The 15,722-nt window shown below is 41.6% G+C and overlaps 1 protein-coding gene across 1 annotated transcript in view; it reads left to right on the top strand.

Moving 5' to 3' along the window:
• Positions 1-15,722, top strand: part of SORCS3 (sortilin related VPS10 domain containing receptor 3) — a 301,150-nt gene that overhangs the window by 81,795 nt on the left and 203,633 nt on the right. Inside the window, exon 2 of the mRNA XM_062601930.1 lies at positions 10,494-10,561. Coding sequence (XP_062457914.1) covers positions 10,494-10,561 — 68 coding nt within the window. The remainder of the gene's footprint in view (positions 1-10,493; positions 10,562-15,722) is intronic.

Genomic DNA, 15,722 nt, shown 5'->3' on the forward strand with positions numbered 1-15,722 from the left:
CTTATTCTTTTTGTGATGATCATCATAATTCACTTTCCTTACTATTTAATTATATTTATAAATACTCTGCCTACACATATTTAAAGAATTATGATTAAATCATGGGTTTCTACTAATGATTTTACAGTCATTCAGGGTCAGGTATTACATGTGGAGGAATATTTAAGTGTTGAGCTTAAGTGCCTGCAGAACTGTAACAGAAAATTTGTGCATTTTTCTCTTTTTCCCTCTGTGCCTACACTTGTCAGATGCCAAGATGCAACAATCCTTATTTCCCTGGGCTGTTTTGAGGAAGGGAAATAAACTGAAGTCTAAGGTACTTGGATGTTTTATAATAGAGGTCCAGTGGCAGGAGTGGAAGGTCTTTCAAACTGGCTATTAAAAGCAGATGCAAGGGTTTGTCTCTCAAAAGGCACATCCTTTTCTTTCATGGTAACATCTATGAAACTCCAAACTTTTGGACTATTTCCCCTAGAGGGAGAAGGATGTTTTCTCAGAGTAATATTGTTAAAATTTGAGCAATAATGTCTCAGAATAATATTACCATCACAAATTAATGTCCCTGCAGGTGGGTGAGCTGACATCAAAATTGGGAATAGTTGACAGGCTCTGATACTCTGCCACTCTGAGTGCCAGGGCAGTGACCAGGCTGCACTGCTCCCATGATAGCTTCTCCAGCCCCCATCTCCTGCTGTCATGTTGGAGACAAAGCTCCTTGTTTCAGGGAGCACAACAAGCATGTGTTTCTGTGACATGGCACCTAATTCCCTGTTGCTGTTCTCCTAAGGTAGCAGTGAGGCATTTTCTGACGATCAAGTAAATCTTTGGGTCCTAGACATGAGGCTGGAAAGAACTTCAACAGATGACTCAGTCCATCTCCTGTCCTCGGGGAGAGAGGGAATCTCTTGCCCATGCTCTGTTCCACAACAATTATGTGAGTTGCTAATTGGAATCTGAGGAAGATCAATGATGTTTATATATGTATATGTACGTGTGTAGGGGAGGATGAAAGAGAAAGAGAATTGAGAGTTCCTGAATAGAGCCTGGAATCTGAAATGCAAGAACAATAAGTGGCTTGAATTTTCTTGAAAAATCAACTCTGTGGGAACTTCTTTCTCTGATCCTTTCAGAAATGATGCTGGAGAGAAACTCTTCATCAGGGACTGTAGCAACAGCACAAGGGGTAATGGGTTCAAACTTAAAAAGGGGAAGTTCAGGTTAGATATAAGGAAGAAATTCTTTACTGTGAGGGTGGTGAGGTACTGGCACAGGTTGCCCAGAAGTGGTAAATTCTCCATCCTGGTTAGTGTTTAGTGCCAGGTTGGACAAAGCCTTGGGTGGCATGGTCTAGTGTGAGGTGTCCCTGCCCATGACACGGTGTTGGAACTGGATGATCTTAAGGTCCTTTCCAACCCAAACCATTCTAGGATTCTATGAAATGGCTTAGACACAATATTCTCCACATAGTTTAATATCCTTTTTGGATCCAGTCAGTTTTGCCTTCAGTCCTCAAGGAAACCGCTTACCTGATGGACCTGATGGCTGTAGTATCTTCCCTTCTGTCAGCCTCTACCCTGCTTTTTTCTCGAGAACAGTCCTGTGAAAGAAGTGTACCTACACTTAATTTCAAGTCATTCCTTATTTTTTGGGTCCCCATGTCTGAAGCTTTAGATGGTGCTTCAGAAGATATGTGACTCTACAGAGTTAAATTGCTATACAAAATCTGCTGGTTCACAGATTGTATCAGGAGATAATTGGAACAAGAATGAAGCCAGCAAAGTAACCGGGGGCCCTTTTTTCATTTTCTTCTTAACTTACGTAAAGATGTGCACACAGCAGCTTTAAAATGAAGACAGAGAAGGGGAAAAAAAGGTAAAGTTCCCAAGGCTTTGATGGAGGCTTCTTAGCAAAGGGGAAGAATTGGGAGATATGATGCAGCATGGGTTGCTGGATCAATAAAAATAAATTATGAGTTCTTTGCTATCACCTCTTATAATGTATGATAGGGGATGCTTAAATCATATTGCTGCCTGCCAGGAGAGATTGTATTTATATTTAACTGAGTTACACAGGGATAAAGCTCAGGCTTCTGTTATTCTAGGCAATCTAGATGTCTTTTCTGGTGATAAAGTGTGTTCATGTGAAGCAAGGCCATCCTGAAAAGCTGGGAAAGGTTCTCTGGAGCACAACTGCCTTATCAGGGAGACGGGTCAGATAACTTTGGGGGTCTTTTCTGTCTCTTGACTAGTGCTACTTGCAAGCTGCTGATGGTTTTGGTGCGTCCATCCTCCCCTCCAGTGTATTCTAAGGGTCTGTAATTCTGCTTAAATGTCTCCTGTGTTTTACTGCTGTCCTCAAAAAGGTGACGAACTCACCATGCCTTTCCCAGACACTCTCTCCTAATGGTGTGTGGCTAATCATTCTAAAAATACTTAGGTTTTATGGAGTGATTGCCCTCCAAAGAGGACAAAGGTTTTATGATCTGACCCGTTAGCTATGTTTAGGGTTCTATTGCAGCCTCTGGATCAGAGTCCAGCTGTTCTTTAAGGGCTGATAACCTTGTTGGGGGCCTTCCTTTTATTTCCTTAGAAAGGAGGTGTTAAGAATGTGGTTTGTGTGTGTGTGTGCTCTAAAGGTAAGCATGTAGGAATGCAGGAAGTATATTTGCTGAAACTGAAGCAGAATTTACCAATGTTTGTTTGTTGGGGTTTGGGGTTTTTTTTTTTTTGCATTTCCTTGGAAAAAATGTACATGGGGGAGATTGTTCAAATTTAATGTCTAGTGGAGATGGAAGAGCAATGTAGCTGATGTACAGGTGCTATACAGCTAGTGGCTATGAATACCCCTTGTCTGGGTGATAGCTGAAATCTGGTTTAGGAGGAGGAGAATCTGGCTTCTTTTGCCATGTTATTGTGAAACATTATAGTCGGATTCCTCTGAGTCCTGGAGGCATTAGTCATTGCTTTGGTGGTGGTGTTGCTCAGCTGCATTCACAACCATGGCATGGACTTCTGTGTGCAAGGCACCTCTGAACATATCCTCAATTACAGTCCCGACACCAAAATGTTTAAAACCAAAAGCATGAGAAACTCTGTCGGGTTCAATTCAAAATCCTTTCTAGTTTATGTGAGCCCAGAAAGGTAAATCCATGACACTGGGAGAGGTGTCTGTCTCAGTGTTGATATCAACAGGTGATTTTTCTCTGAGAGGCTGGGCTTGCCCTTGAATTACAAAGCAGGGAACCAATGTACAAAGATCCTGCCCTGCTCCTGCTGGTGCTCATATGCAAGGAGGGAACTGGGCTTTCCAGAGCTGGCTCTTTCTTCAAAGCACTGCAGTGGTTTTGGTTTTTACCGCCCTCAAATTCTGTACATTCACTGCAAGCCCTCTAAATGGGAATTTCAAACTGCTGCCTATATCCTGGGGGTTCTTTTATGAAGATAATGTGATCTGTCCCCAGCGTCCCAAGGGAATCCATAGGAAGACTTCTCAGTGCTCTGGCTCCTGCTGCCTGATTTACATGGAAAGGGAGGAGGAGAAGGGACAGAAAGAGCATACGCTGGCAGTTTTTGTACTAGAAAATGAAAAGCTACACAAGCAAAGAATGATAACAGGAGAATATATTTCTTTTAGTTACTGGTTCTTGTTTTGAGGATGAATTTGACAGTCTCAGCTGTTCAGAGATCACAAGTTCACTGGAACATGTTTTGCTTCTGTGTGTGATCTTGGGACTTGTCTCTTTCAATTTCAGAGGGTTCTTTTGTCTGCGCTGCCTGAAGCCACCCACAGATCTACATCTCTCTAGAGATTAAAAAAAAAAAAAAAGAGAAAGAATAAAAAAAGAGGAAGTATTTTGCTGCTGCTTGAGTTGGCATCACTTTACTCTTGTAAAATTGTTGCTCTGATTTCCAGGGGCAGGCTTTGGCCTGTGTTTGTTGTTGGTACGTCTATTGTTTTCTTCTCATGTCTTAGGATGTGCTATTCCTTAACCTCTAGCATTTGGAGATATCTTTTCTTCAGCTGCACTCATCAGGCAGGGGGAAAGAAGGTAGATGGTGTTTAAGGTGTAAGTGTTCCTTTTTTTACTAATTGTTCTGTCTTAGTATGGGTGAACGTGAATAGGTGCTTTATCTTCCTGGTGATGCCTCTTAGCTTAAATTAACAAATGTGTTGAAGTGGATTATTTCAGCTACGTTAAATTCCTGGATGAAGACTCTTTTTCATGATAAAGCGGTCTTTAATTTGACTTGTCTGATGTATTTGCAAAATGAATTGAACCGAACTCTTAGAAGTTGATTTGGATTCTTTTTCCACATAAAGAATCTCTTAATCTCTCTGCCTCTGGTTCCTTATCAGTAAAACAAAGATGACATTACTTGTCTTGTTTCACAGGGGTCATGCTTGCAGAATCTATAAACACCTGTGGAATTTAAGTTCCTCAACTGCAGATTTTGTAGTAATGCTATATGGTTCTCACAGCTGGAGATGGCGCTCAGGTATTGGCAACTGCACTCAGATCTCCAGGGTAAACAAGGACGGTGATGTGTAGTGTGATCACACACATGCGTGTTTTTGAGGGTGCATTTGTGTGAAGAGATTTTTGTGGGACCAAGGTTATGTAGTAATTAGTTTTGAGAACCACTCTGCCTTGGTCTGGGAAAATACCTTTACTGCCATGGAGCTAATTTTCTTCAGAGCAGCCTATGTCATGCTGTGTTTTGAAGTTTTGGCCAAACCAGTGCTGGTAATACACCGGTATGTTAGGTATAGCTGAGCAGTGCTTCACAGTGTCAGGATTTCCATTTCTCACTCTGCCTGCCCCAGTAGTAGCATGGGGGCAGTCAAGAAATTTGGGAAGGGGTATAGCCAGGACAGCAGACCTGGAGAGTTATTCTGTCCCAAATAGCACCATCAGTAATAACAGCTGTAGAGTAGTCTTCCTAAAATAGTCATTGTTCAGAGGCTGGCTTTGCATTGTTCTGCTGTCTTCACTTCACGCTGTTTGTGTCTTCACTTATTAAACTGTCTCTGTCTGGAATTACAAGCTTTTCTCACGTTTGCTCTTCTGGTTCTCTCCTCCACCCCATCCCCCCGGGGTGGGGAGAGGGTGTCTTGGTGGGTGCTTAGTTACTGCACCACCACCAAAAAACCCCAAACCGAAACAAGCCAACCCCAAAGAAAGAAACAGCTAAGGACCTCCAAAGAGCAGTGCTGCTGGCTTTTAGGTCCCAGAGCATTTTAAGCCAATTTACCTTCAGCAGTTTACTGATACTGGTTCCCAGTAGCTTGTGGTTGTTCACATTTGAAATTTACTTGTTGGGTACTGTTGCTCTCATACGGATTGGGGAAAGGCAGATGAAAATTGCAGCCAAGCATCCTGTGGCTGGTGTGTTTGGGGAGAAAAGGTTGCAAACATCATGGGAGTAGCTGTTGTAGGCAGGAAATGGAGACCCCAGCATGCCATAGGAAGTGAGGAAAGAGCTCACATTTTTCACATGTACATCTGTCAGTGATCTCTCAGTTGTGCTGTGTGCTCTGCCTAGTGCTCATCTCTTTGCTTATCATTAATTAGCCTTGGTAAACGTGTACATGGCTACTGATGAGTCGTATTAATCTCTGTTCTGATATAGCAGGATCATTTAGAGAGGAGATGAATCTCAATAAGTGGATCAGTGCTGGCCTTTCAGGTGTCCTCCTGTCTCTAATACGAGCATTGCCTGGTACAGGAGCATTATCTGCCTTTGATGCAGCATTGTTTGGTTGTTATGAAGTTCTTGGCAACCTGTTGAAGGAAGTGCAATGCTTTTGCACTCTAATCTGTGGGAAACAGTTATATATTCCACTGTGGGGTATATGTAAAGTACTTTGACAGTTTAAAATTCACAGGATCTGGAGGAGGGTTTAATGAACTAAAGTAATTTTCCTTTATAGTAAAATTTTATAGAAATAAAATATTATTACGCCACCAAATACTCTGAAGAGCTTTTGAGCACTTCTGTGATTTATGAATTTGGAGATTCCTAATAATTATCTGAACAATAGGGATCCCTTCAGGGATGTGTTTTCGAGATGGAATGACATCTGAGCTACCATTCCTGGTTACATTTTTTTCTGCTTTCATGCTAGTCAGGTTGTGTCAAGACTCAAGGCTGCTGTATTGGGCCATCTTGGAGACTTGCTGGCCTTATTTTAGAGAACAAGTCCATCATACTAAATCTGATTTTAGTGGTTCAGTATACTATACAGCATGATGAAGGTATTTTTCAGTGCCAGAGACTCTCAACCTGTAATGTAGTCATTGAAGATAAATAACTGACAGGGTTTGGCATTTTTGTCATGCAGACCTTGTAGCAGGGTATTCAGCAGTTTTGCTTCTGCAGAGCAAAAACATATGGGCTGTGGAGCAGCATGTGTGTAAAATAAAGTGCATAAGGAAATTCTTTTAGGACTGGAATATCACTTGTTTCCAAAGAAAATATATTTTTCTGATTATCCTTTCTCCATTCCCCCTTCTGTCTAGAAAACCCAAACAGTTTATTGAATTATTCAGGTCATTTAGTTTTGTGTAAGCTCAGCTTGAAATTGCATTTTCCAGGGGGGTTGCATTGCCTTAAGGGAGTTGTAATTCAGCCTGGCCTATTTCCTCTCTCCACGCTGCAGGCTGGTTTTCCCTTTCTCCATTCTCAACCAGCTAAACTGCTTGGTGCCCCCAGGGATACCTGGGCGGGGGGGGGGTGTCCTGGGAAGCAGAGTCTGGCCCATAGGATATGGGAGAATTTCATATCTGAGCTGTATTCCCTGAAGTGAACAGTATGACCCTGGAGAAAAATACAGTTCAGCATTGAGCTGACTTGAAATTAATTTTGGGGAGATTGGTTTGATAAACAGAAACAGTTTAATTTGGCACTAGAAGGGTGTTTTATTTACTTTGATTAAAGAATGCCTAAGTGTAAGTTTTTGCTGTTTCTGAACCAATATCTCTTGAAACTTTTTTAGTTTTATTTATTTTTCTTAGAGTAAAATGCTTTCATCTTAATTTAAGTTGAAGAATGGGCATTTTCCCTCACTTCAGGGAAAGAAAACATTTTCTTTTGTTTTGAAATAGTGCATTAAATGTGAAATTGCCAATTTTTAATTGAATTCAGCTTTTAAAATGAAAACCATCAAGATTTTCACGCAAAATTATCCTGGCACAGAAAAGCCATGGGTATTTTTTAGCGCTGACGAAAACATGCTAAGCCTCTTCAATTGCAAAGTAGAAATTGGAAACAAATGTCTCAGCTTGAACCAATGAGGTGTGTAGATACTCTTTTTCTCTCCTGTCAGAATTCAGTTTGGAAAATATGTCCTATTTTCCTTACATCTTGTTTCATTCTTTTTCAACTAAAGCATTCAAATAACATCTTAGAAATTCTGGTACTTGCCCACATCTGCCCCTGATATCCCTGCTTCTAGTTTCTATTTATCATGGTTCAGGCAACATAATGTGGATGCCTCAGAATTGCCTCTTGTAACACTTTAAAGATTCCTCTGCTATGCCATGTCAAAAGCATCCCATGAAAACAACTGGGGAACCAGTTGTGCCTCTAAGGCTTTGTGTCTTAACCACATGTGGTACGTCCATAGTAGATAATTTTGCTCTGTAGTCTCACAATGAAGTGCTGTGGGGGAATGTTTTTTCCCAGCTTTTCTAGGGAAGGTTCAGCCTCTCCAGATCTCTCTGGTTTTGAAATTCTCAAACTAATGCAAGAGTTGCTTTTATTGAATCTGAAGTATCTTGTCTCAAAAACAAGTGGGGACAATGTGGAGGCTACATGGGGTTATGGTGCAGGAGTGTTGCCTGACCTGGGCCTGTTTGGTTGCTGTAGATGACTGTAATGTGTATTGCCACTGCCTACGGTAACTCCTGCCATTTCCTAGGCCTTTTGTGAGATTTAATTGCAAAGGGATGCTTGGGCTTTTGTCTTCCCTGAATTAACAGGCAGAGCTGGATTTTTGTTAGTGGTTCTGGGCAAAAATCCAGAAAAGCTGTACTAAACAAAGTGCTTTTACTTTGGTTTTATCCCACGTGCTGAGTAGGATTCAACCTACTCCTGTAAAGCTGCTGTTATCCTGTGGTTTGCAGGGGTTGTGCTAGAGAAGTGACATCTTCAAAGATGCAGGGCATAGGAGATCTGGGAAGAGGCACACAAAGAGCTGGGAGAGTATGGATGCTGCCTTTAGTTGTAATTGCAACTTCAGGTGGAATTACTCTGTTGAAATTCAATCAGGACAAAGAGATTGTATTTAATAGGTATAGGACTGGATCCCGGATCCACTGAACTCAGCAGACACCATCCTGCTGTCTTCAGTATGTCTAGGTTCTGAAACTGGAAAGCTAACTTTGTGAAACCTCACCATAGTCCTGAGGGCTAAGAAGGGTGTCATTTCTGGCTGGACAGGGCTTGTGCTGTGGTGCAAGCAAGAGACTCTGGAGAGGGGTCCTGTCTAAGCCCCTGTGGAAATACAGGGAACACCCTAAAAATGTTGCTTTCATCAGGTTTTGGCTGGGAGCAGGCACTGCCCCAGTTGGGGCACATTCCAGTTGATGTAAAGGGAGGGAGCATACAAACCTGGGTTGCTGCAACTTGCGGCTGGCTCTTCCTCCTTTGTATAGCAAGGAGTATGCAGGGTTTTAGTTGTGATAAAAAAGGATATTGTTCTTATTTCCTCACTGCACAGCATTGGTTTAGGCTGACATGAGCTTGCATATGCTGGCTCACATCTGCCTGGCAGGTTTCTTTTCACACCCTGCTGGAAACAGCTTGGCTTTTATCTTCCTCCTAAAGGTCTCTGCATGGGGAAATAAAGGGACAAAATGCAACTGGGGACAGGGACAGGAAAAGTGAATCCAGTAGAGAGAGGAATGCTCAGAGCATCTATTCTGAAGCCATTAAATTGGCACTGACTGCATAGTCACGTACCAAGGTCCCTTACAATTTGAACAGGTCTTTTCCTGGTATTATGCTGACAGTAACAGGCTACTGCAGCCATTGTGATATTGATTAATCCTTTGGCATTTTTCTGCAAAGGTTTAAACTCCTCACCAGCAGCCTTTCAGCTGGGAAACCCAAATGAAAGGTGTGGCATGTCCCACTGCTGTGGGGGGAGGAGGAGGGAAGGAAATGTGGCTTTTGTAGTAGAAAAGATCCTTCTTGTATAGGAAAACATTAATGAACTCAACCCTTTGGGTCACTTCTCTCATTTAGACCAATCTTTTAGATACTGTGAAGTATCTGTTAACAAAACAAACCCCGCCCCTCCAAGCCTTTACTAAAAATGTCCCTAGATGCTTTTACATCCCAAGCAGATGCAAGAGAAACTAGCCTGTTCTTGAATCCTGCAAGGAGGAAACCAAGCTGAAATGTTAAAATGACGGAAAACTAAAATGAAGAGATGCCACAAAGCATTTCTGAGGCTGGTCCTGTAGAATCTGAGGGAATGAACTGTGTAATATTAGTTATCTTAAAAAAGCAAGGAACAGATGCTCAAATGCTCTTAACTTCCACTGTAGAATCAAAGGTTCTTCCTTACCATCCTGTCTGAGCCTGGGAGCTTGCACAGAGGCTCACAGGTTATCTGAATGCATAGTCACTCTTCTGGGACAGAAGGGCATTGGGCAATGTAGGTGGTACATAGAATTAATTTACCTGTGAAATCTGAGGTCAGAGTACCAAGGATATCAGAGAGATGTTACATTCCCCTGTGGTCCCTCATGTGCTGCTTAAGTCCCCTCTCCTCTTACCTCAGCTTTGCAAGTTTATAACTTGAGAGTGTTTATAGCTTGTCAGAAAGTTAGTCAGTGGGCCCTGAAGGGTCTAACTTAACCTTGAGCACTAAAGATATAGTTGAAGCTTTGCCTTGCTCAGTATCTAAGCTGAATATCATCCTCTGTGTCCCTCTATTTTGCTACTGCATAAGGGTGATAGTATGTGGAAAATCCCATGCTGTTGGAGTCAGTGACAGCAGGCAGAGAACAACAAAGATCATTCTGGGCAAAATGGACTCTTTTGCTGGATGGGGATCTTCATAAACAAGCTTGCCAATTCTTTCCATGGAGAATCACCAGTTTGTGGTAGAACAGGATAAAAAGGCTGTCATTTCTGATTGGGCTGTTGGGTTAAAAGGGCACATCTGATAATGTCCCTGACCTTGAATAACCATAGCTGTAGAGAGGGCAGCTCACAGTGTTTGATTAATTCCTGTTGGCATGTTTTATTTCAAATGCAAAACATTTTTGAGATTAAAATAAATGTTACTGGTTGCATGATGCATTAAGATAATGATTTTCTTTTTTTAAAAAAACTTGATCCTATAATACTCTAACTTTAATGGATAAATGCTAAGCTCTCCTTTGAGACAGATGCCTTGTGTTTTGTTAAACAGTCTAAAGGAATTTTTTTTTTTTCTCTTTCTTTTCCCTTTGTTTTCCTCCCTCCCTTTCCCTTCCCTAGGTGATTCTCATTCTGACAAAGCTCTTTGACTTCAACTTGGGGAGCGTGACAGAGAGTTCACTATGGAGGTAAGTGGATTGTAGAAATCACAGCCTTGGGCATGGAGGGGTTGCACTGTACCTCCTGTAAAGTGGGAATCTGGGCAAGAGAGGATAGCTGAGCTGATCAGGGGAGGAGGTGGGAAGGATTCTGAAATAACAGGACTTGCTTTTTGGAAAAGGGACACGTGATTAAGAGCACATTGGTTTGATGAAGTGAAGGCTGTAAAAAGGAGGGTTTCTTGATGTAAGGGTCTTGATGTAAGGGCACTTCCCTGGCACTTCCATGGCACAGAGAGAAACTTTTGTTCTCATCTTTGAGTGCCCTTAGACAACTCTCTTAATTCCTCAGAGTCTCTAGGAGACAGTGAGAACAGCCTCTATAGATGGTACATGCTTGCTAGCACAAGATCTGAGTTGATATGCAGCGCAATGCATGATATAATCTTAGCCACATTCATCAGCCCCTGAGATGGTTTTCTTGGCAGTGAATCTGTGTTGCCTTGGGCTGTAAGGGCAATAGCCACTAAAGGACTAAAGATGTCACAGTGAGGTACTGGTGTCCTTGCTATGGACAGACTCGGATAGTGTCATGTACTTGCCATGCTCCCAGTCTGGTGTGAGAGATGGAGCATCCTGGCCTGTAGGAGCATGCTGAAGGACAGAGTGTGTGTTTGTAAGGATGTGTGTGCATTTAAAATAAAGAAATAAATAAAAATCCTCCCTGCTCCCCCAAATCACCCCTATTAATAGGTCATTTCCTTGCTCCTTGATTTCTGAAATCACCAGTAATTTCTGCCTGTTGGGGATTGCTCTCCCTCCTGACATCCTGCTTGTGGTGTGGAAATGCTATGCCTTTAATCTAAGTGTTATTAGGTGTTTTTTACCTTAGGGACAGTTAAAAAAACCAAGAAGGCAGCCATGGTTTGTGGGAGACCAAGTGCCTTATGTCAGATTTAGCTGGTGTATTCCAGCCATTGCACAAACCTGCTGAAAGTGTAGTTGGTGGAACTGTCAATGCACTGTAGCTACTGCTCCAGCTGTGAGCAGCTCCTTGGTAGATGTTCTCTTGTACTTCTTTCTCCCTGGCTAATTTAAAAGCCCCTGCTTGGAGCAGAATTTGGGCGTGTGATGCAGTCTTATTCCTGTTAATGTGTTTAATGTTAAGTAGAGCTCTTGAAACTTCTCAATTTGAACAGTACTTCCAAAGCCTAATTGAGCTGTACTATGGTAATCTGCAAAAGTATAAATAACTAGGCAGCTAATAAGAGAGAACACAGTCATTTCCACTTACCGTGGTACTTAGCAAGGTATTAAAGCCTTAAAAAACTTTTGCCTTTTTACCTAACAAGTACAAATAGCACTGTGATTGTACTTTAAACATAATTGCCAAGCAATCTACTCTGCATAAGTAATGCAACAAGCAGGCATATCCTGTCCTAATACTAAACTCACAGTGTCACCTGAGCTCTGCAGAAAGGTAATAGCAGCATCCTTTTTGGAGTCTTCCCATAAGGACAGTTATGTAGTTCAGTGTCAGTACAACTGAATGCATCCAGTATTGGTCAGCTGGGGAAACATACTGATTTATGTGCATGTTTCAGTGTGTTCTGGGACATTTCTGTATCTTTTCTGCAGTGAAGTAGGGGCCAGTGTGGGGCCTAGAGACTCAGAGATGTTGAGAAGTCAGAACCTCCTGGGTTCTCTTCCAAAGTCTATGAGGAAAGCTCAGGGTAAGAGCTCATAGGAAGAGCTCCTGGGCATTAAACCTTTGTTTCCCGCATAGAAAATTCAGGATCAAGCCATGTTGCAATTCATAGGGGAGCATAGAGTCTTAGAGAGTAACTATGAATTTCTTTGCAAAGGACATTGTAGAAATGCAAATAGATACTAAGTGAAAGACTCCTTTTCTCTGGATTTTCTGTTCTATTTGCACAGTCAGGCCTCTGAATCTTTGCATTATTTAAACTGGTACGTTTTAATATTTTCTTTTAAATTTTGGAAACACTGAAAATTTCAAAAGGAGGATCTGTCTTTGCAGAGTGAATTTAAGCCTTCTGGAAATAGGCTTGCTTTCCTTAGTTACTTTTTGTAACTCCTTCCAAATCATCTTTGAGCCCTCAGAACTGAAGGGTCACAAACTGAATGCAACTATGAAGTACTTTCCAGAAGGAGGTCTGGACTTTTCCAGGAGTTGTGTGGTTTGCTTTTGCTTCGGTTTGTTTTCCCCTCACCCCTCTTTTCTGGGACTACAACACATGCTTTCTGCTGACCAGGAGTGCTGCCCATCTGAGCAGTGTTGCTGCGTGATGTCTATTCTGAATGCTTGGCAAACACAGTTGCTTCCACAGGAAAGGAGAGTCTTTTGTGGCAGAAAGCAGCAAATCACATGGCCGTGCTTCAAAGGATGCTAAGATAGAGCAGAGTGCAATAAAATCTCCAAATATCATCTTGCCTCTGCCTGCTTCATGCATCAAAAGCTTTTTCTCAGTCCCCCCTGGGTTATAGCATGAGAGGCTTCTATTAATGGAAAACTGAATTGCCATATAAGAGAAATTTCTAATCCCTGCATCTAAATACAAAGACAAGTAAATCAATAAGAAAACATCCTGAATGTAATTAAAAGAGGGAGTGAGAGCAAGAGGAGAGAGGAGAATGAAAATTTACATTGGAAACTAATGTATCAGGCTGATACAAGTTTAGACAGAGGAAATATTGGTCAGCATTTAAATGCAGGAACACAGACATTGCCGTAGTAAAAAAATCCATGCTTCTGGAGCCCAGGAAATCACAGAAAAGGCCTCCATTGCTACTGAAGCAGCCAGATTCAAGGAAAAGACACCCCCCTAGCCAGCCACATCCCTCCCCTTTGTGAATGCTGCATCTCTTCTTGGTCACAAGATACCTGTCAGTTATGGTTTTGTTTTTCCCTCTGAATTGAGTGGAGGTGATCATTTTCCTCCTGTGAAAGGAAGCTGCTTGACTGTGGTTGTACTTGTGATGGAGTGAAACATCAGAATTTGTGGACAGAAGTCTTTTTGTAGATCAGCAAATATAACTGCAAAAATTTTTTAAGCTTTTCAGGCATGCAAACCCTTTATAAGTTCTCATTGACTAGCAAAATATCCAACTGGATAGTTAAAAATCCAGCTATATCCTGCCTGATTTATGTAGAAGTGGATTAAAGGTTGGACTTATGCTTCTTGTCGATTTTTTTTTTTTTTCTCCCACTAATATTATTTCTCCATGAACAAAAAGAAAACAGTTCTCCCTCTTAATCTGTAAACCTACATGGTTTTGATTTGAAGTACTGTTGGAGCATCTGTAATTCCCAAACCCTCTATAGGCCGGAGTCCCTGCAACCTCATCGCCTATGATGAACTGTAAGCACACAGGAGTGATCTGCCATGAAATACGAACTCTCTCTGTAAATAATGGGGGCCAAGCTGTTTTACAGGAATTGTCCAAGAAGGCATCTGCTGAATAGAGGAGAATGTGATGGTTAGATATGCAGAATATGGTGTCTAAAAGGCACTGTTCCCAGCCAAGAGTTAAAGGGCTGGGTGCTGTTGGTTTTTTTTTTCCCTATTTTTCTGTTGAAAATCTCATGCAAATTCTATTAGAAGGATTTGAGAAGGGAAGATCCATTCAGTGGCTTATTTATTCAAATGTGCATGTTCATAATGCTTCCAGATCTGACCATAGAAATTGTGAGCGTGATAAATGAGTTTTGATTTGAGGTGTTTGCTGTGTTCAGAGGTGTTATATGGGGAGTTCTGTAGGTTGTATGGTAGGCAGCAAGTCCTTTCATTAGTTAGTCTTGTTGCTGTCCTGTTTTTTCCTTCTTGTGTTATGAGTGTGACTAAATGGGAGGAATCTATTGAGCTCCTTTTCTTATTATGTGGGCCTTTTAGATTTCACAGGTTTTATGAGCGAAGGAAGAGCCTTGTGAATGTTTTCTCACTTGTTGCTAATGCTGTCTCCTGTTAAAGCTGTACAGGATTGAGATAGGTTTATGTGAACGTGACATTCTGGGTAATTATTTGAAGTTGCTATTGTAATATTTAAAATGTTTTCAACTGTTTTAGTCAGTGTGGGTTGAGCAGGTATTTCTGCGAAGATATCTGGAACAAAAGTTTTTCCACTGTTGCCATTTTTAGTATTCAGAACATATATATATATTACATTTGTTATATTTATTTTATTTATTTGGATTGTAGTAGCTAAAAAGATAACCTCCATCCCAAGGGAGCTTTCAACCTCAGATGAAGACGAAGAGGCAACAGGGCCATACAGCAGGCAGGAGAAGCACAAGTTAGCAGGGCAATATTTATGATCGATGTGATAGCCATGACTGCAACACATCAGCTAATTAGGCAGTGGGGAGTAGTTCAGATTTTCTTCCGAAGTGTAAGCACTTGCATGTGTCATCTCTGAGTCCCTGCTGCCATTTTACCCACCTTTGATGGGTCCCCTGGAGTTTGCCTCCTCTGGCTCTGGTCCCAGTGAAATTATCTGATGGTACATAATGCCGGCCCATGTATTAACCCATACTCAAAACTATGACTCATTCTGCTTAAGAGGCTAAAATGCTGATGAAGGAATTCTTACATATCTTTCTTCTTGTTTTCTTGTTTATTAACCAAGAAATTATGTTTCCATGGCATTAGTTTAAAATTCCCAAGCATCTTTTGTGCCTGAAGAGGTTGGTCTGTTGTCGTAGACTCTGTGTTGAGTTATAAAAAAGAAACCCAAAACAACAAAACCCAACAAAACTCTTAGCTTTTCAACAGGGACAGCTGCAAAACAAAACAGCTGCAACTTCTAGCTTGGAGATGAGAGGAGTAATGGCGTGTTGCACGTGGAAGTGGCTTCAGAAAGGGCAACTCTGTAGGTGTGGAATGGAGGATGTGGTGTGAAACGCCACATCTCCCGTTTGGGAACAGAGGCTTAGTATCCTTGCTCTAAATGTAGCTGCCTCTAAGGTGGATGAATAAGAAGGCAGGGATCAGGATATTTGACAAGCCCAACTCAAATTTCCATATCATCCATAAAACAAGCTAAATCTGAAATAGGTCATAACACAGCCAGAGCTTCCTTAAAAGAGTGTTTCAATCCCAGTGGCAATACATTATTTAGCCTGTGGTGCTTAGAATGACAACTTCTGGTTTGTGCCACAGCCTTTTTCTCA

The sequence above is a fragment of the Pezoporus occidentalis genome, unplaced genomic scaffold (genome assembly GCF_034315485.1).
Source record: "Pezoporus occidentalis ecotype Australia unplaced genomic scaffold, CSIRO_AGI_Poc_V1 ctg73, whole genome shotgun sequence".
Taxonomy (NCBI): domain Eukaryota; kingdom Metazoa; phylum Chordata; class Aves; order Psittaciformes; family Psittacidae; genus Pezoporus; species Pezoporus occidentalis.